This window comes from Ostrinia furnacalis, unplaced genomic scaffold (genome assembly GCF_004193835.3).
Source record: "Ostrinia furnacalis isolate ACB-3 unplaced genomic scaffold, ASM419383v2 OfSCF5405, whole genome shotgun sequence".
Classification (NCBI taxonomy): Eukaryota; Metazoa; Arthropoda; class Insecta; order Lepidoptera; family Crambidae; genus Ostrinia; species Ostrinia furnacalis.
This window is the reverse complement of record NW_021135644.1, coordinates 186252-207662: the sequence shown is the minus strand read 5'-3', so window position 1 is coordinate 207662 and position 21411 is coordinate 186252. Positions and strand designations below refer to the sequence as shown.

The following is a 21411-nucleotide window of genomic DNA, read 5'->3' as shown; positions in this document are numbered from 1 at the left end:
ATCGGAATTTGAGAAGTATAAGGGTAAAAAAACTAAAACCCAACTACGACAAAAAACGACGCTGAAAAAGTATAAAACAAGATTTTCAGAATACTGAACTGAACAAAGTTGCTAATGTAGTTGCATAGTAATTTTCATGTTTGGAAAACCGCAGTCACACGTTGTCAAAGTGCTACGGTAGGTAGGTATATGTAACGTGTGACTACGCCTTTCCAAACATGAAAATTACTATGCAACTACATTAGCAACTTTGTTCAGTTCAGTATTCTGAAAATCTTGTTTTATACTTTTTCAGCGTCGTTTTTTGTCGTAGTTGGGTTTTAGTTTTTTTACTTTTTATTATTTGTACTATTTTGGTGATAAAGTGTATTTGTGAAAACAAAAGTTAAATTGATGAACTAATAAGTAGTAAAGAAGCTATGAACGAAAAGATGTGAATTATATGCAATTAGCCCATGAATACAGGTAAAGTCACAAGCAAATGCTAGTAATATATATACATATATTCAAAATGTACAAGTAAAGCGCTTTCAAATGATACCAAACACGGCATATTTATCTTAACTTTATTTTTTTACTCTGTATGTTTTGTCCGCTAGAGGGCGCCACATTAGATTTTGTGAAACCCCATATAGCCTATAACCAGCGGACAATTAAGACGCTTCTAATGATATGTCATTTGTCGAATTCTGATAAGTAGTTTAGAAGTTACGAGGGTACACATGAACATACATACATACATACATAGCCTGTCAAAATCATAACCCTCCTTTTGCTTTGCCGTAGTCGGGTAAAAAACAAGCAAATTAATTGCATCAGTCATTTGATGATGGCGATAGGAAATCATAGTTTACATGTGAGTACTATTACTATTCATGAATGGGGGAGGCCTTTGTCCAGCAGTGGACGTCTTTCGGCTGAAACGAACGAACGAACGAACTATTCATGAATGGTCATGTGAATAATTAATCTTTTATCTCATACAGTCATAGCAGAAGTTTGCGACATATAGAAATGATACAGTGAATTTGGGTTTACCACAATATTTGTGACAATATTAAGTAAATTTTCGAGAAGTTTCTTTAGCTCTGAAATTCCCGGTTCGATTGATAGTGACTGAATTAATGAGGGAGTTACATGTATATGAGTAATCTTTAAATAATTTAAACGGTGACATTGTAAACCAAATTCTACACAATAAGAATTATAAAATGTGTACTGTTAATTTTAAATGTGAGTAATACGTTACATTCAAAATGTCATCAAAAAATCTTGCCCAAATGATAAGACTGACTCATAGTCACGATAAATGTTGATTTCTGTATTAGTATGCAAATTCATGTATTCAACCGAACTTATATTTCATTAAAATAAAGTACAGTGCTAGTTCCACATTCCACAATGTGTAGATACCTATTTGGATTCGTTTTAATTTTAATCGGAGCGCCCTAATTTTGTATTTTGTGTACTTAAGTGGCATTAAGTGAATCCATGTTACGCCGTAAACTGGCTGTTGTGCTGGCTGTTCCATAGGTAAATCTAAAACCTTTTAATTTCCTACAAAATCTTAAGTACTTACCCACTAGAGGCACCATACTAAGACTTCAAACAGGTTTTGTTCCCTTACCTGAAAACAAAGAAGCGTACTACGTTGTTAGGTATTCCTACAGAAACATATTAGCAAAACACTTCAAGCGAGCATTGCTTGTAATAATACAGAAGTGTGCAAGTGTATAGTGGCAAGGCAAGGCAATAAAAGCGATTAAAATTGTGCCAGGGGACAGTTGAACTGTTATTGGATCCCTAACGAAATTAATAAGAAGAACATGGGAGGAGTTAAAAATTAAAGGATTTGCCACAATCAGGCTTGATCTGAAAGTTCCGCATCAGTCAGTGCAATCGGGCAGCGATCCGGGCAAGACAGATAATGTCTGTCAGCAGTTTGCATTCTCGCGGTCAGATCGCATTTAAACATAAAAACATTTAAAAAAACCGTCTTAAAAACTAAGCTCTTGCTTTGAGCTTGGCATTTGGCAGACTGGCACCGACTCCGCGCTCTTATTCGACTCCGATAGAATAAATAATTAAATAAATAAATAACGTAATTATTTTTATACTTTTTAGTGGACTGTTTTCGTATCGGGACACTTGCGCGAAAGACACTAGCGCGAAAAGACATGAGCCACAACATGAGCGCAAAAGACACTACCGCGAAAGATATTTGCGCGCATGGATACTTGCGCGAAAAGATATGAGCGCGAAAGACATTTGCGCGAAAACAGTTTAAATGTGGGCGTATAATACAATATAGCTCTCGTTTAGAATCTGACGGAAGTTTATCAATTTCCTATGAATAATTTGCGGTTCTTGTTATTTTCCGATGACATACATACATAGAATTTTTTTTAAAAGAAAATATACCAACCGAATTGAGAACCTCCTCCTTTTGTTGAAGTCGGTTAAACAAACATATATTATGTATAGCGAGCGACCGACAATGTTGTTTATGCATGACATGAAAAAAAAAAAGGCTGCGTACTTATTAGTTCGCAGAACGCAGCCAATGTGACACGTATAATATAAGGATACCTAAACTGTGCAATTAACTTTACTAATTAGTATGTATCTTTTGCAGATTATTTGGTTTCAACGAATAAATAAAGCCTGTAACTAATTAACAGCGAAGATGACGTCATATAATACAGGGTGTGGTTTTATAAAACAACGTCCATCTCAGGGGTGGTAGACGACACTGATGCCGAAAAAAAAATTCCTTAAGTTTTCATGGAAAGATCCATGAAATCTGGAAATTATGGTATTATTACGCGGGCGAGCTATCGGTCATTCCTCCCGCTATCTAGGGGCGGCAGCCGCATGCATTCCGCGATGTAGCGGGGTATGCGGGGGTGGTGCGGGCACAAGCGCCGGCGCCCGCGGATAGGATACATTTGAACAAGGGTTTTTTTACTAATCTATCTTCTATATAAATAAAAATGAATTGATGTTCGTTAGTCTGATTAAAACTCGAGAACGGCTGGGCCGATTGAGCTGATTTTGGTTTTAAAATGTTTGTCGTAGTCCAGGGTAGGTCTAAACGGTGAGCAAATACGCGCGCGATATTGTTTTTCTGTGACAGACAAAATTCCACGCGGGCGAAGCCGCGGGCGGAAAGCTAGTTAATAATAATACAGTAATAGTTAAATATATATTTATATATTTCTTGTAATTACTTACATGTGCATACTATCACCCCCTGAGTCGGGCGTTGCTGTTAAAATTACACTCCGTATTTTACACGCATTGCCTCTGTTTCCCATTAAAATTACTATGAACTATTTTTCTCATAATTTCTAAATAGGAGAAACCGGTTAACATTGGTTGACTACACTATGTCCCACATAGCTATTAATCAATACAAAGACTACCTACTTATAATAAAAACATTGCGTGTGTATAAATGAAAAAAACATGTATGATACAACGTTAAAGTGGGAACCCTGCAAAATTAGAAAAAGGATATAAACTGAGGCCAACACCGACTCCAGGAGTGTCTTTCTTTGCTAACCACCAACATGGGTAGCTCAGTTATCCTCGTCGCTGCTCTTTTGGCAGCATTCGGTAAGTAAATAAAAAACAAAATTATTTTTAAACAATATGATTTTCAAATAATTTTCGGCAAAAAGGCAATTTTACGAGTGTACATTATCCAGTCTCCTTAGATTAATAAAGCCTAGATAGATAGTCAGTGCGCGAAAGGTGAGGCAGCTTTTAGTGAGCTGGAACGGCTCACTCGTAAATGTCATATGAACTGTCATGTCAATTTGTCAAAGTGAAAAATTGGTAAACACGTCCGACGAATTATAATTAATTATGACGGTTTGTGCTGTGAAAGGGTGTCTAAATACATCAGAAAAACGAAAGAAAATGACCAGTGTTACATTTCATAAATAAGTACTACGATTCGACGCGTATTTTGCTTGAATTTGGTTTTCAAAAATTAAATACGGGAATGATACCAGTAACAAGAACATTTATTTCCCAATTGTTAGCCGTACAAATTCACTTCCTTTTTTATGAAATCGAGACTTTTAAGTCGATTTATCTTAATGTAATTAGGTAGATACTTTGAATTCAATAAATAAGTAAGTACATAATGCGTTTTGTTTTTGTTAATTATAAAATAATTAAAATCGTATTAAAAATTTCCCTACTTTCGGGGAAATCGCCTTCATTTTCCACACTCCCCAAGAAAATTTTTAGACATAAGATTTTTGCCTCACTTTTGACGAAGCTTTTGTATGAAGACTATACATCTAGGCTTTATTAATCTAAGCCAGTCTACTTCTACGGTAATATTATGCATGGGCGAAATAAAGCTTGCCCTACCACTACTTTTGGACACCTATCAGCTGGTGCTGAGATGTAGTAGTAGACGAAATTAAATTAGAAAAAAAGATGTGCGACCTATAAGGAAAAGCCGATGCACACTTCCCATTTCAATACTTATTCACTTAATAGTATCCTTTTTCATAAAGCTTTTCGTAAACTTATAATATTATGCCTAGTGTCTACATCAAGGCAGTGCGAGGTGCGTGCGCGCACGCAAGCGGGATGGGTGTGCGGCGCCAAGCGGCTGGCGCAGGATGGCTCGCAGTACGCCAGTTTCCGAGGAGTGCCTTACGCCAAGCAGCCCCTGGGAGAGCTACGCTTTCAGGTCAGTAGGTAATTCGTGCAATGCTCATTTTTCATAATTGTCTATGTCTAACCATAATAAATAGGGTAATTGCGCCGGTTTTCCGTCCAGCTCCTGTTTTCGTCCATTTGACCGACTTGCCACAAACAAATACGAAAAATTAGAATACAAACCCAACTTTCCGTGCAAATTTGGACTTGTTACAATCTATAATATCTAAGTAACAGTTCTGCCTGCATGAAAATGTAATTTGACAAGTAATAACTCCAAAAAAATCTACGGAAGTTGCTGCTGCACACAGGTGAATGGAAAACGCCGTCAAGTTAGAAAAAAAACGTGCCGGTAGGGAACTTTCATGGTATGTTTAATTACTGTTTTAGCTACTTTACGTAATGTTTTTGGCACGTATGTCTAATTATTAGCATAATAAACACTATTTTAAGGGTTTATTAAAGTTTTTGTATAGAAATCTTAGATAATTAAGTGGACTAATACTAGCATAACAATTTTGCAATATTTTGGTTTTCGTCCACGTGGACGGAAACCCTGTCACCTAGTTAATATTTTTAATAATCATTTTACTTCAATGGACCTACAAAATACAATGTTTTTTCTTCCAATATGATCTTTATTGCTATTACATTAAACATTTTAGTTTACGTCCACTTTTTAACAGTGATAAACCCATAAAAACCGTTAAAAAGATGTGGACGAAAACAAAAAACAGCTTTAAACGTTGTTGTGTTTTCGTCCATGACGTCATGAGCAAGCACTGGGGTGGACGAAAACCAAAATGGGACCCAGGACGCCTGTCCGTCTGTGGTCACTTTCCTGTTTAGACGACGAGCTTTTAGCAGGATGCCACAACCATCAGGGATTGTCAATGACTCCGCGAGTTCTTCCATTGGAAGATCTGAGGGGATTTGTTTAATGAGACCCATACGGGTCACGTTGTACGTCGGGATTGTTGCTGAGTATTTGCAAAGGGATAGAATCTCACTACTCAAAAATTTGTTGGCAGAACTGGCAGAGGTGAACTCAACAGAGATTCTGTTTCTCCCTATTTTCTTGATACCATCATTAATCACGTCCTTAATTTTGTTATTGACCAAGAATTTTCCGAACCTAATTGGCTGGATGAAAGTTGGAGCATTAGGCTCGGATTCAATGCGCGATACGTGGACAATAAAAGGGCCTTTGTCAAGGTCACTGTAGACTTTTGGTGCGATAACAAGAGATGGGTGCGTGTACACCGGTTGGCTGCTTGGAGATGACATTGCAGCAGAAGGGTTGTTGGATCTCTTTGCGGGTTCAGAAGGAACCTCCGAATCCAGGCGGCGTTTTGTTGCGGCTTGGGAAAACAGCGGTTGAGAGATGTCCATTGTACAGGAGGCCGGGTCCGGAGGATCCGGTGGATCGGGAGGAGTTAATTCCATTCTACTTACGGTTTTACCAGATAAATCCGTCACCTGTTATTATTACTTAAAATAACTAAGCTTAAAATTGATTTTTTTTAAAAATAAACTACGTTAGAATTTGATTTTTCCACTTAGACACCTGAAACACGTGTTGCCACTGACACATGCGGCGAGCGAAAAACTTAACATAATTCAAAAATTTCGTAAAAGTTTTTCAAGTTTTTTGACACTTGACTGACTTGACAGATAACACTTGTCATTCACAGAACATAGATTAAAATACTACTTCTCAAAACACCTATTTATGTATAATATTTTATTAAATGTGAGATTAACGGCCGAATACTGAAACACACACAGCCTTAGGTTAAAATTTTGGCATTAAAGTATATATAAATATAGTTCCAAAATACTGGACTGTCCTGTCGATGACATTGACAGTGGGGCGCCACCGTCAATACCGGATCGCAGGTTCAGATTTTTGCCATGTTGGAAACCATATAGTTGAACGATGATAGCGCCCCCCTGTCATTGAGTTTGGCGGGACAGCTCAGCGTGGGTCATCTATAAAAAGATTATAATCATTTCACGTCGTTTTTCGTAGTCCATTAACGCCACCTATTGTAGAGTAGTATTCAACTTAGCCTGCCTAGCCTTATAGTATGTATGCCACCTGGGGGCGGGTAGTGGAACTCGTATTTCATTCGTTCTATGCGTTTGGTTATATGATTTGCAGAGGTAAATTTTTAATTCNTTTAATAATCATTTTACTTCAATGGACCTACAAAATACAATGTTTTTTCTTCCAATATGATCTTTATTGCTATTACATTAAACATTTTAGTTTACGTCCACTTTTTAACAGTGATAAACCCATAAAAACCGTTAAAAAGATGTGGACGAAAACAAAAAACAGCTTTAAACGTTGTTGTGTTTTCGTCCATGACGTCATGAGCAAGCACTGGGGTGGACGAAAACCAAAATTAGCTATTCCTGTAGGTTAGTTTTCGTCCATTTGTCCTTCGACCTATTGCAATATTTTCCCAAATTTAGGTAAGAAACTTATTCAAATCTTTTTAATATCATTTGAAAGCTAACAAAATTACCTTTCAAATGATATACCACAATCCATAGTTACTGTATTGTAGAATTGGTTTTAAGTTGATAATTCAACTGCACCCTTTATTCTACACAGTGGTCGAAAACTAGCGTACACTAGGACGAAAACTGATTTTTTTGGACGAAAACTAGTGAAATCGCCTCTTTTGCATAAAATATTTTTTATAAAAAAACCCGTGGTATTTACTTATTGTCTTAAAATATTAACGTAAAGTAGACTATATGAGGACTAAAATGACATTATGATACATATGAGTAAGGGTATTTTAAGATATTCATTTCGCATCACAAAGTTGGCAACTCCGCTAATTGGACGAAAACTAGCGGACTTACCCTACGTCAGTCAAAGGACGTCACTTATATAAATTCTTCCCGAATGTACGCGATCGAACGTCTAACTAGGCGATGGTTAGAAATCGACCATTGCTCGTCGCAGTTCCTCACGGGACATGGCAACTTTAAACATAAACTTCACGAATTCAAACTAGTTCCGTCTCCTTTTTGCGAGTGGTCCACTGATGATGTCAGTCATGAGCAGTCTGCCCATCATATCTTGTGGGAGTGTGATCTTTGGAAACATGAACGTGATATAATGCTTAATTCAATACAACATAGTCATCTGTTTCCGCAATTTATTACACCGATCTTGTCGCGATAAGGAAAAATTTCCATGCTTTTAAGCGATTTTGTGAAAAATATTATTGGCAGGTAGTTGCTGATTGCTCATAAGATAGGCCCCCTTAATTTAATTTATTGTCCGTGGTGCATAATCTTTTCTTAAAGGTTTTAAACTTTTGTTTGTCACCTGCCATCCGCTTTGCAATGGAGGGAAGTCGAACATTAATTTCAAACTCCTCCTATGTTCTTCTGATTAATTTCGTTGCGGGTCCAATGACAGTTTAACTATCCCCCGCCCGGGACAAACTTGACCTTCATTGGTTGGGTTTTTGTGGCGGTCAAGCTGTAGATCCTGGCTACACAGGAGTTGCAGTGGTGGGAAAGAGAGGTGGGAATAGTCCCGTAACCATAATAAAGAATTCCATTAAGACTATATTTTTTTTTCTTAAAAATTAAAAACGTACGAAATTCGCAGGAACTTCAACCACTTGAACCTTGGATCGAGGACTTTAATGCCACAACCGAAGGGCCCGCCTGCCCGAACAATGATATCTACTTTGGCCCCCTTGTGCAGCCGCAAGGCATCAGCGAGGCTTGCATCCATGCCAACATACACGTCCCAATAGATGCCCTCCCGAACACCCAAATCGGTGCAAGTTGTACTGGAGGGCTACCGATCTTGGTGTTTATTCACGGAGGCGGTTGGGTCTGCGGGTCCGGCGACGCAGACTTTAATGGACCAGAGTATATGGTCAGCAAAGGTGTTATAGTAATCACTCTCAACTACAGGCAAGTATTTTGGGCAATGCAATTTACTTTATCCAATGCCTTCTAATCCGATAAAACATCATGAATGTAGCTCATTGAATGCACACGTATACAGTAAGCATTGTAGCATCTAAGTAATTAGGATTACAATTTGTAGGCTGGACTACCTTGGCTTCTTGTCCCTGAACACCTCGAAGATTCCCGGGAACAATGGTCTGCGCGACATGGTGACCTTGCTGCGCTGGGTGCAGGCCAACGCGGCCTACTTCGGAGGCAACCCCGCCGACGTCACGCTGGCGGGACAGAGCGCCGGCGCCGTCAGTGTGCACCTTCTGACGCTATCGCCAGCCGCTGTTGGACTATTTAATCGGTTTGTAAAGCACTTTGTTAATGCAATCTTGTTTTTCATTTCTTTTGTTGTAATTTTTTTTAATCACAGAACATTTCTGTCCTTTTAGTGCATTTATTATGAGCGGTGTCGCTATCCAGGGCTTCTACAGCCAGTCTCCTGTGCACGCTCAGCAAGTGGCTGCCCTCTTCCTCTCCGCTCTGAACATCTCCTCCACGGACTACGACGAGGTCCACGACCAGCTTGTTGAATTGCCGATCGACATCCTCATAGTCGCCAGCAGGGTAGTGTTAGATCAAACGGGTTTAAACAGTTTCGTCCCTGTTGTGGAGACACCATTTGCAAACTTTACGACAATCCTAAGCGAGTACCCAGAAACTCTGCAAGCTAACGGCAACGGGAAGCATATTCCGCTAGTTATAGGCTTCACCAGCGACGAGTGCGAGATGATTCGTCCAAGATTAGTCCAAAATCAACGCTGCGGTTGCGATCCAAGAGAATCCGCTGATTGGGTTGTCTCCAGAGCTTGTATACAGTTTGCCATCGAACGTAACAGCGGAGATGGCGAAGAAGGTGATGGCAAGATATTTTAACGGGACCCCGACAATGGACGAGTACATTAAGTTGTGTACCGAGTCGCTCCTCCAGTACCCGGCGATCAAGCTGGCGCAGGCGCGCGCGGCCAGCGGAGGTGCGCCCGCGTTCCTGTACAAGTACGCCTACGAGGCCGAGTACAGCGTCATCAAGGAGGCGTTGAACCTCACATATTCCGGCGCCGGCCATATCGAGGACTTGAACAGGATATTCAAGGTGAACTCGTGGCCTGTACCTGCCAGTGACGCCGATGAAGCTATGACTGGATGGATGACCGATATCATGGAGACATTCATAAAGTATAAGTAAGTCATAATTTTTATAAAATTATATTACCTGACTTCGATTTTAGTAATATCATTTTGATTAAAAGATTAAAGGTAACACATATTGAGAACATCTTCATTTTGTGAAGTCAGTAAAAAGTGTTACACATAGGTACTTTATTTTAGATGTCCTATTTAAATTACCAGCTCTCCGTCAAGAGATGGATGTTGGGGAGCGGCGTCATGTGCGCTGGAGTACAACTACATCGCCGGGCCCGCCACCGACTTCGGCGCCATGAGCGACTACGACCAGGAGATGGTCCACTTCTTCGAAACCTTAGCCGACGTGTAGTGTACGAGTGTGACTACAATGACTGATATAATTAATTTATACTATTATTTATCTTGTTGTAAGATCCAAGAAAAGCTGGTTTTCATGCACGATATCTTCAGGGAAATTCCTAAGAGCTCTTTTCTGAAGCATCCCAGGCATGCTCAATAGGATTTAAGTCAGGGGATTGTGCAGGTATCATGCCGTTGTAACCAACTTGTAACGAACGATACGCGCCATATGTGGACGGGCATTGTCGTGCATTAGCTGGAAATTTTGTCCCATTTGTTCTCTGTTGGGCAAGATTACAGGCATCTCATCTCGGTATTTTAGAACAGACATATTGCCTTGTATCCAAACGAGGTCCGTTCTACCGCCTAGTCGAATTCCTGCCCAAACCATAATCCTGCCACCTTGATATGCATGAACTTGTTGTGGGTGCTGCAGTCGATTCCAACGTCCAGGTTCTCTCCAAACGCGTACTCTTCGCGAATTAGGATGAAATCCAAACCTGGATTCATCAGTGAAAATCACAAGTGACCATTGAGAATGGTTCCAGTTTTCGTGTGCAATAGCCCATTGTAATCTTCTTCCTCGATTGCCTCTCCTTAGCGCTGGTATCCGAAGTGGCCTACGAGCACGTAGGTTGACTTCATGCGGTCGTCTTCTCAAAGTTTGACCGCTTACAGCAAACCATACTCTCTCTGTAGCCTTTGAACCAATTGCATCGTTGACTTGGCATGATATCCAAGTTTTAGACTGGCCTGCACAATCCCCTGACTTAAATCCTATTGAGCATGCCTGGGATATGCTTCAGAGAAGAGCTCTTAGGAATTTCCCTGAAGATATTGTGCATGAAAACCAGCTTTTCTTGCATCTTAGCAGGACTTGGAACAGTATTCCACAACAGGATATTGACACCCTTGTTTTGAGTATGCAGAACCTCTGCAGATGTGTCAGGAGAGTCTTTTGTGGATCTACGGATTATTAATTTTAAGTTTTTAACAATATTTATTTAAAAAAAAATTTGATGTTTGTTTAGGTTTGATGTTTAAAAAATAAAGTTAAGATTGAAATTTTGTCTTTTTTTAAATTTAACTTTATCTATTTAAAAGTTTATTATCAGATTAGATAGGCTATTAAACAAGGTTTATTTTAATGTGTAGGTAGGTGTCCTAACAAAAAGTAGATAGAATTTTAGTTATTTAGGTTTAATTGAAATATGTCGGCCGTTTGGTGTAGTGGTTCAGAACGATCAGACGACGAATGATAGATTTTTGATTTCTGTGACAGGTCTGGGTGTTTTCTGTGTATAATATGTATGTATTTATAAAAAAAGTATTTAAGTATGTTTATATCCGATGTCTAGTACCCATATTAAAAGCTTTGCTTAGTTTGTAAAATGTCCAAGGATATTTATTTATTATTTATATCCCTAGCTAGAACATGTTGATGTGTGTAAATTGTGGTTAATAGATTTAAAAAAAAAATGTATCCCCAACGAGGAAGCTCTTGGCCTGTATCTCACCTGATGGTAAGTGTAGGATTTAAATAAACACCGCCCTTTGCCATAATTAAAAAGTTAATACTTTTGTCTATGATGCTAACTCTGTATTCTCTGTGATCTGTCCGTCCGTTCGTGTGGACGTCAATAAACCGTTTAATTGAAATAATTCCCTCTTTTATTAGTATACTTCCAACNATCTCATTGTAGGATTTAAATAAACACCGCCCTTTGCCATAGTTAAAAAGTTAATACTTTTGTCTATGATGCTAACTCTGTATTCTCTGTGGTCCGTCCGTGTGGACGTCAATAAACCGTTTAATTGAAATAATTCCCTCTTTTATTAGTATACTTCCAACAGGTTATGGGCCGTCCCGTATACCCGTAGTGAAAGGGAGAATTTCGACAATTTATTGAGATAAATCGGAGAATCACATTTCGAAGTAATATTCTGAAAAATTTTCCCGATCGAAAATGGCTACCGCGAACCTTCAACTGGAAAAATTACTCGACATAGAAGTTTGCAGTTAAATCGTATCTAGAACACGAAGATTTATGGGAGTGTGTTGATCCAGGAATCAACGTTGATCCGAAGAAAGATATCAAAGCCAAGTCGAAATTGATTTTGTTGGTAGAACCAATAAATTTCGTGCATATTGAAAGTGCTTCGTCCGCCAGAGAGGTGTGGAAAAGACTTGAGGTTGCATTTGAGGACTCCGGGCTATCTCGAAAAGTCGGATTATTGAAGGATCTGATAAACACCACCCTAGACAACTGCTCCAGTATCGAGGAATACGTTAATAAGATTATGAGTACTGCGTACAAGTTACGGAATATCGGCTTCGAAGTTGGTGATGAATGGCTGGGAACACTCATGCTGGCAGGTTTACCGGATAATTATAAACCGATGATCATGGGTCTGGAAAGTTCCTGCATAAAGATTTCATCAGATTTTGTGAAGACAAAACTTTTACAAGAAGTGAAAGTCTCCGAGTCTTCTGCATTCTATACAAAGCACAAGAATACCTCTAACACAAAGCCAAAAGGAAAAGGTCCCCGCTGCTTCAAGTGTAACAATTATGGGCATTACAAGAGCCAATGCAAAGCTACTACAGTGAAGAATAATGATAACAAGAATAATCATAACACCTTTTCAGCCGTTTTTTCAGCTTTCAGCATGTCAAATCAGGACGACTGGTATGTTGACTCGGGAGCTACTATGCATATGTCAAGACGCTCTAATTGGATGTATGACCTGCAAGCACCTCCGATTAATAAAATAATGGTGGCGAACAGTGACTCAGTCTCCGTGCACAGTATGGGTAAAGTAAATATACAGACCCGTTATTGCAAGAATGAGAATCCAATCCAGGTGAGAAATGTCTTGTATATTCCTGATCTGAGTACAAACCTTTTATCGGTTAGTCAACTAACCAAGAGTGGCTGTAAGGTAGAGTTCACTGACACGGGCTGCAACATATTCAATGCCAACAAGACTCTGGTAGCAACTGCGAATTTATGCAATAACATGTATAAACTTAATACTGTTACAGATAGTGCATATACAGTTTCTCATAATGAGAGTAAGGTAGATATTACTACATGGCATAAGAGGATGGGGCACCTAAACATGGCTGATGTGAGGAGATTAGAGGTATGTGCTGAAGGTATAACTATCAGTAACAAGGAAGCTGATAATGTTTGTGTCACATGTTGTGAAGCTAAACAAACTCGATCACCGTTTCCCCATTCTGGTTCGAGGGCGAAGGCGCTGTTGGAAATAATACATACCGACTTATGCGGTCCAATGGAAACGACATCGGCTGGAGGAGGAAAGTATTTTATAACCTTCATAGACGATTTTTCACGCAAAGTTTATGTATACTTTTTGAAGAGCAAAACTGACATTCGATCGGTATTTCAAAAGTATAAACAAGAAGTTGAAAATGAATTGGACAAGAAAATCAAAATTTTGAGAAGTGACAATGGGAAGGAGTATTGTAACCAGGATTTTACTAACTTTCTAGCAGTTTCCGGCATCAAACATCAGACGAGCTCTCCGTACTCACCTGAGCAGAACGGGTTGGCCGAGCGGATGAACAGGTCTCTTGTCGAGCGTGCAAAGTGCATGCTATTTGAAGCAAAGCTGAAGAAAACTTTTTGGGCTGAGGCTGTTGCTGCTGCAGCTCATGTCATCAACAGATCGCCGTCACGAGTACTGGGTGAGGTAACACCATACGAAAAATGGACTGGTAAGAAACCAAATATTTCACATCTAAGGATTTTTGGCACTAAGGCCATGGTACACGTTCCTAAACAAATTCGACAGAAATGGGATCGTAAATCACGTGAACTAATATTTGTTGGATACTGTGAGAACACAAAGGGGTATAGACTGTTTGATCCTATTAACAAAAAGATTGTCATTAGCAGGGATGTAATATTCATAGAGAAAGACCTTCAAACTGAAAATATTACACCGGAACCTGTATCATTGACACAGTGTGTTAATATTCCCCTGGATGCAAACAATGATTGTTCAGATTCACAGAATAGTACCGAAATAAATAACACTCTAACAAATGAAGAGGATAGCGTTCAAATTGAAGCGGAAACTAGTACGAGTGACACATCAATTTACAGTTGTGATAATGGAAGGTCGGATGATGAGACCTATTACCCTGATACAAGTGATGATACTGAGGAGAGTAGTTTTGAAAGAAATATCACTTTGAGGTCACACCAGAGACGCAACCTTCAAGGCAATAATTTCATGTGTGTTATGCCAATTTCAGATCCACAAACTGTGAAAGAAGCTATGGCAAGTACTAAGGCTGAATTTTGGAAGGATGCTATGAATGAAGAGTACAAGTCTTTATTAGAAAATAAAACTTGGGAAATTACTTCGCTACCAGCTGGCAAACGTGCAATACCATGTAAGTGGGTTTTTAAGACGAAGACGAATGAGAAAGGAGAAATTGTTAAATACAAAGCAAGGCTTGTGGTCAAGGGCTGTTCTCAAAAACCCGGCATTGATTACACGGAAGTATTTTCACCAGTGGTAAGAACGACTTCGCTTAGATATTTGTTTGCTCTGTCTGCCAAGTACGATATGGATATGTGGCAAATGGATGCCGTATCAGCGTTTCTCCAAGGAGACATAGAGGAGGAGATTTACATGAAAATGCCTCCTATGTATGACAACACTGATAGTACAGATAGTGAGAAAGTTTGTCGACTGAAAAAGTCTCTATATGGATTGAAACAGGCTAGCAGGCAGTGGAACAAGAAGCTTGATGCAGCATTAAAAGAATTGGGTCTTTTACAAGCTAAATGTGATCCTTGTATCTACTATAACATTGTGAATGAAAATGACATGACTTTTATGGCTATTCATGTAGATGATATTATTTTGTTCACAAACAATCAAGATAGTAAGGCTCGTATTAAGGAACAGTTATTCAGCAAGTTAAAAATGAAGGATTTAGGTGAACTGAAGTACTGTCTTGGAATACATGTAGAAAGAGATAGAAATAAAGGCACTCTGTATTTAGATCAAAGAAAATATATACAGGAGGTATTGAGCAAATATGGAATGGCTGATTGCAAAACTGTAAAAACTCCAATTGATCCAAACTTCAAGTTTCAAGGAATAGAAAATACTGAAGAAAGTAAGATATTGAAAGACATTCCTTATCAGGAAGTAATTGGATGTTTATTATACATTTCACAGGTCACTAGGCCCGATATTAGTTTTGTGATCAATATGTTGAGTAAGTACAACACCAAACCTCAACAGCAACACTGGGCTGCTTTGAAACGAGTGATGCGTTATTTGAAGGGTACTCAAGACTTCAAACTGAGTTATAAGAAGAATCCAGAGGAGACAATGACGCATGGCTACTGTGACTCAGACTGGGCCAGCTCAGAAGATGATCGGCGCTCTTGCACAGGTTACACATTCTTGTTTCAGGGAGGAATGATTAGCTGGAACTCGAGGCGGCAACCTACTGTAGCGTTATCTACGACTGAAGCGGAGTACATGTCGCTGTCATCGTGTGTACAAGAAGCCTTGTGGCTGAGACAACTTCAAGAAACATTTTGGCCATAGTTGAAGAGTGAACCGATGGTTATTTATAGCGATAACCAGAGCTCATTCAAGCTTGCAGGTACCGATGGATATCATGCCAGAACAAAACACATTGACGTGAGGCACCATTTTGTCCGAGACAAGGTACTAAGTGGAGTGATTGATGTTCGCTATGTACAAACCAACATGATGGTTGCAGATGCACTTACCAAGGCAACGACGCATGCAAAATTAGAATACTGTGTATCGCAAATGGGTTTGTGTTTAAGGGAGGATGTAGGATTTAAATAAACACCGCCCTTTGCCATAGTTAAAAAGTTAATACTTTTGTCTATGATGCTAACTCTGTATTCTCTGTGATCTGTCCGTCCGTTCGTGTGGACGTCAATAAACCGTTTAATTGAAATAATTCCCTCTTTTATTAGTATACTTCCAACAGTAAGTGATGATCAGGCCGAAGGTGGAAGCGAGCTTCACCCGGAATCCTCAACCACAGAGGAACTGCTATCTTACCTCTAACTGCCGGAACACAACAATGCTGTTAACATTGTTGTTATGGCGATATACTTAGGTAAGATGGTGGTAGCTAGCCAGGCGGACTTGGAACAAACAAGCCCTACCACCAACCAAACCGAACAGAAAATTCTGCCCCCACTGGGAATCGAATCCGGGACCTCTGCGTCTGAAGCAGGTGGTCTAACCACTAGACCACAGAGACGGTTCAATAGCTAGCATTGTAGAATTTTTGAAAGCCATTTTGATTAATTTATAGGTACTCAGAATTTTTTGTTTATAGATAAATTTGGTCAATCTAGCAGACATGGCATTTTCTATTATTTTAGATAATACAGAGACTAAGGCAATCGGTCTATCTATAGTTATCTATGATATCAGTTTCGACAGTTTTATGAATAGGTTGTATAATTGTTGTTTTTAAGGATAAGTTAATTAGATTCAAAGTCAAAGTCAAAATTTCTTTATTTGTTTAGACTAATAAATAGTTCTTACAAATCGTCATAAAATATGCTCTTAAGGAGCCTCTACATGTCTCATAATCTTTTTACCCTACCAGCGCTTCGAGACCAACATTTGGCAAGTGCTGAGAAGAAGCGCCGCAACAAACTCAGTCACCACTGTCTGCCGGTTAATATAAATAAATAGAAATAGTAGTAGTAGGTACATTCGATTCAGGAGCAGTTCACTGAATTTACCATGCATTCTTGTATGGTGTTTCATAAGAATGGGTAGGTATACAAGATTGCGTGGTATATTAAACAAGGTAGTGACGTGCTAATATCCAGACTTACATATTAAGGTACTAGTAGAAATGACTCGCATACATAAATTTGAATAACTGATAAATTAATAGAATACTGATAAATTAACTATGCCAAAATTTGAAAATTATAAATAACTTGAAAAAATCGAACTGCCTAGGGCCAAATAATACAAATATGCCAAAATATTGGTTTTGGTAGCTTTAATTATGTTTGTTAGGATTTCATCAAATTGTACCGAATTTCATTTTTTTAGATTGCCGATTATTGTATTTCTTTCATCAATGTCTGTTGGATATAGGAAAAAAATTGGCCAAGTGCGTGTCGTGCCACGCGCAGTGTAGGGTTCCGTAGTTGTCCGTCGTTTCCACAATATACATATTTCAGAAGCAAGCAATTACTTCATCTAAAGTCACTTTTCATATTTTTTTCCAAGGAATTTTTACAGTTTAAGAAATTTTATAATACCTGAGTCAAATGACTATTACTAATACTTAATAATAAATAATAAGTTAATACTCTTAAACTAACTGATTTATCTTAACCGTTATAGTTTTCCTTGAAAGTTTATGAAAAGCAGTATTATTACGAATTTTTCCAGATTTTGAAAGCCAACGGTTTAGTTTTTATTAGCGTTGGCATTCCTAACACCTTTGTCATATTATTAACTAGCTTTCCGCCCGCGGCTTCGCCCACGTGGAATTTTGTCTGTCACAGAAAAACTTTATCGCGCGCGTCCCTGTTTCAAAAACCGGGATAAAAACTATCCTATGTCCTTTCCCGGGACTCAAACTATCTCTATGCCAAATTTCATCAAAATCGGTTCAGTGGTTTAGGCGTGAAAGAGACAGACAGACAGAGTTACTTTATATACATATTTTTACCTAATTTTATAAAATAATCATTGAATAAGTTTGCTATGTCTTATGGGTTAGAGATCATAATTTTGCCGTTTTACCTGTGTGGTTCAATTTTGTGTTCTTCGTGTTTTATTAAGGCCCAAGATGCTTTACATATGTTTGTGCTGTTTCTAATAATTATGTTTAGTGTTACTGATTTTCTCTATGCGCCCTAGCCCCCAGTAAATTATAAAACAGTTTAAAGAGTTCATGAAAAATATCATGCTTTATTTAGATTTATTTCTGTATAGATCTCGGATCAGGGGAATGGGCCTACAAAAGGCATTAATTAAGTTTAGTGATATTTCCAGGACTGAGGTCACGTTCATAGATAAATTGATGACTTATTTTATTGAATTTGCCATTTATCGGAACCTCTAACGATTGGGCTGTGTTGTGATCTGATAAACCAAGATGGAGTATTTTACAGGAAGCATCAGGTAGCACTCATGAATCACTCAGAATGGTAAACATTTACGTGAATAGCAAAACAAGTTTTTTCTTTTTAGGGTTCCGTAGTCCTGACAAGGAACCCTTATAGTTTCGATATGTCTGTCTGTCTGTCTGTCTGTCCGAGGTTTGCTTGGAAACTGTTAGCACTGGAGAGCTGTAATTTTGTAGAGGTATGTATATTAATCACGCCAACAAAACGGTAGAATAAAATATTAAAAAAAATTTTTTTAGGGTAGCTCCCCTACATACAGGGTGGAAACGTTAAGTGATCTCACTCGATTATTTCTAAACTATACAAGATATTGAAAAACTGATTACTGATTCTGAAAGTGCTTCACAAGCTCTTTCAAACGGTACCAATAATAGGTTACAGAATAAACTGGATCTATCCGAAAATTCAATGTTTCCACCTTTCATACATTTAGTAAAACCACATAATATTAAAAACTATGCAAGATATTAAAAAACTGGTTACTGATCTTGAAAGTGCTTTACAATCTCTATCCAACGGTATCAATAAAAGGTTACAAATTAAATTGGATCCATTCGAAAATTCAATGTTTCTAGTTTCTAGCTTCCATACATTTAGTACAGCCACAGTCATGGCACTCATGTCTTGTTAATATTATAGCAAGTAAAGCCTAAAACCAATGTTTTCCACGAATAATTTTAAATAAGAATGCAATTTGCGAGTTAAATTTAAGTGTTTATTATTTAATTAAAAAAATTAATACTTCTTTTATTGTTTGGCTGGCATACATTTAGTATGGAGGCTGAAAACATTAAATTTTCGGATAGATCCAGTTAATTCTGTAACCTAATATTGGTACTGTTGAATAGAGCTCGTGAAGCACTTTCAGGATTAGTAACCAGTTTTTCGATATCTTGTATAGTTTAGAAATAATCGAATGAGATCACTTATCGTTTCCACCCTGTATAAAGAAGGGATGATTTTTTCATTTTCTAACCCATCGTGGGGGGTATCGTTGGATAGGTCTTTTAAAATGGCTTAGGGGTTTCTAAGACTATTTTTCCACTTAGGGATCTGTTTGCAAATTATTAAAGTTTAAAGTGCCAATTTTTGTTCGAGTAGGGCGTCCCCCCCCTCTAAAAACTAAACCGTTGGCTTGAAAAATCTGGAAAAAATTGTAATAATAGGTACTGATTTTCATGAATTTTCAAGGAAAACTATAAGAGTAGGCGCACACCGTTGATTTTTAATCGGCCGATAGTTTAGTCGGGCAGTTGATCAGTATGGGCATGTATGGGAGTGCGCACACTACGCCGATTCGATTTGGCCGATTCTTCATACAAATTAAAATCGGGCACAACTATCGGCCAACTAAAAATCAACGGTGTGCGCCTACTCGAACGGTTAAGATACATTAGTTAGTTTAAGAGTAATAGCACAGAATAATAATAAGTACTACGTACAGAAGTTTTACTTCGCGAAGGTATTTCAAAAAATGTATGCTCAATGTCATTAACAATATGGTGTAATTTAGCCTGTCTCAACAGTCAAGCACCATTTTGTTGACAAACGTCAGTGATCGGCACTGCGCCGAAGCTATAGGGCTGACTTCGGTAAAATGATGTGACGGGAGGTGCCAAACTGCGGAAAATGGCCGAGGAAATACATGATTTAGCAAGAATTATCATGAATAGTATTAAAGAACTACTTATTTACTTCTCAGTGTCTTGAGGCAACTTAAAAAAGTACAGTCTGTGTTTTTATTATTATTTAGGCAGTTAAATACTGCACAGTATTTAGTACACCATTTTATTTATTTTCTTCCATCATACACAAGAATACGCGTGCGTGAGTCAATGTTCGCTCGTATGTGAGGCCTTGTCGAATAGTATCCTGTAGGCGGGCCATCGTGCGTGTTTTGTTTTCGATGTAAACTCGCGGAGATGAACAGGCCTGGTAATAGTACAGAATAATAACAAGTACTACGTACAGAAGATTTTCTTCGCAAAGGTTGAATGAAGAATGTATGCTTAATATCGTTAACAATATGGTATAATTTAGCTTGTCTCAATAGTTGAGCACCATTTTGTTGACAAACGTCAGTGTTCGGTACTCCGCCGAAGGAATAGGGCTGACTTCAGTAAAATGATGTGTGACGTGAAGTGCCAAACTGCGGAAAATGATGGAGTAAATACATGATTAAGCATGTGATATTTTGTGTTTTTATTCAGGCAGTTAAAAAATACTGCACAGTATTAATTACACCACCGTTTTTACATATAGTTTATTGTCTTTACAATGCAAATGGGTGAAGAATACACGTGCGTCCGTCAATATTCGCTCGTGATTGTCCTGTCGATTAGGTACCTCAGTACGCCTAAGATGCGCGTCGTGATAACTTTTATCGACGTCAAAATGTATGGGCAAAATTGATAAAATGGAGTGATAACCGCTTATCACAGCGCGCATCTTAGGCCTACAGGAGGGGTCGTCGCGCGTGTTTTGTTTTCGATGCAAACTCGCGGAGATGAACAGACCTGGTAATAGTCATTTAACTCATGTATTATAAAATTTCATACCTCATAAAAAATCCTTAGAAGAAAATATGAAAAGTGACTTTAGATGAAGGTACTCGTAATTGCTTGCTTTTGAAATATATTGTGGTAAAGACGGACAACTATGGAACCCTACACTGCGCGTGGTACGACACGCACTTGGCCAATTTTTTTATGTTAATTAATAATGAAATTACCTAATTAAAAAAATAAAATTAGTGGAAAAATTAAACAAATGATTATAAACTAAATTGTGTAATTAACTTCTCTAATTAGTATGTATTTATTAGAGTTTATTTGGATTCAATTAATAAATAAAGCCTAATTACCAGTGAAGATGACGTCAATATTATATTTTATGCGCGCGAGTATTGAAAAAAAAAACACATGGTTGACGAATTCAGTTCTCATCTTAAAAACTAAATCACTAATTTCATTGCAGATCAAAATATTGTATCTTAAGTTTAAAGCAGGTTAATCGATATCCAATCGTGACAGTACAAGCT

At 38.2% G+C, this 21411-nt stretch overlaps 2 protein-coding genes across 4 annotated transcripts in view; one reads left to right on the top strand and one right to left on the bottom strand.

The window, feature by feature from the left end:
• PKD (serine/threonine-protein kinase D3) overlaps positions 1-21411 on the bottom strand; it is a 119714-nt gene that overhangs the window by 59890 nt on the left and 38413 nt on the right. The gene's annotated exons all lie outside the window — the stretch shown is intronic.
• LOC114361127 (juvenile hormone esterase-like) lies at positions 3559-9636 on the top strand. Its single transcript, XM_028316073.1, has 5 exons — positions 3559-3618; positions 4566-4714; positions 8324-8637; positions 8774-8986; positions 9075-9636. The coding sequence occupies exons 1-5, from the start codon at positions 3573-3575 to the stop codon at positions 9556-9558; spliced, it is 1206 nt and encodes a 401-aa protein (XP_028171874.1). The 5' UTR covers positions 3559-3572; the 3' UTR covers positions 9559-9636.

Bases quoted from the DNA above. Each gene is read 5' to 3' on its own strand.
- LOC114361127 (XM_028316073.1), top strand. From the start codon at position 3,573: ATGGGTAGCTCAGTTATCCTCGTCGCTGCTCTTTTGGCAGCATTCG. The intron at 3,619-4,565 runs GTAAGTAAATAA...TATTATGCCTAG, and splicing joins TGCTCTTTTGGCAGCATTCG to TGTCTACATCAAGGCAGTGC. The intron at 8,987-9,074 runs GTTTGTAAAGCA...CTGTCCTTTTAG, and splicing joins GCTGTTGGACTATTTAATCG to TGCATTTATTATGAGCGGTG.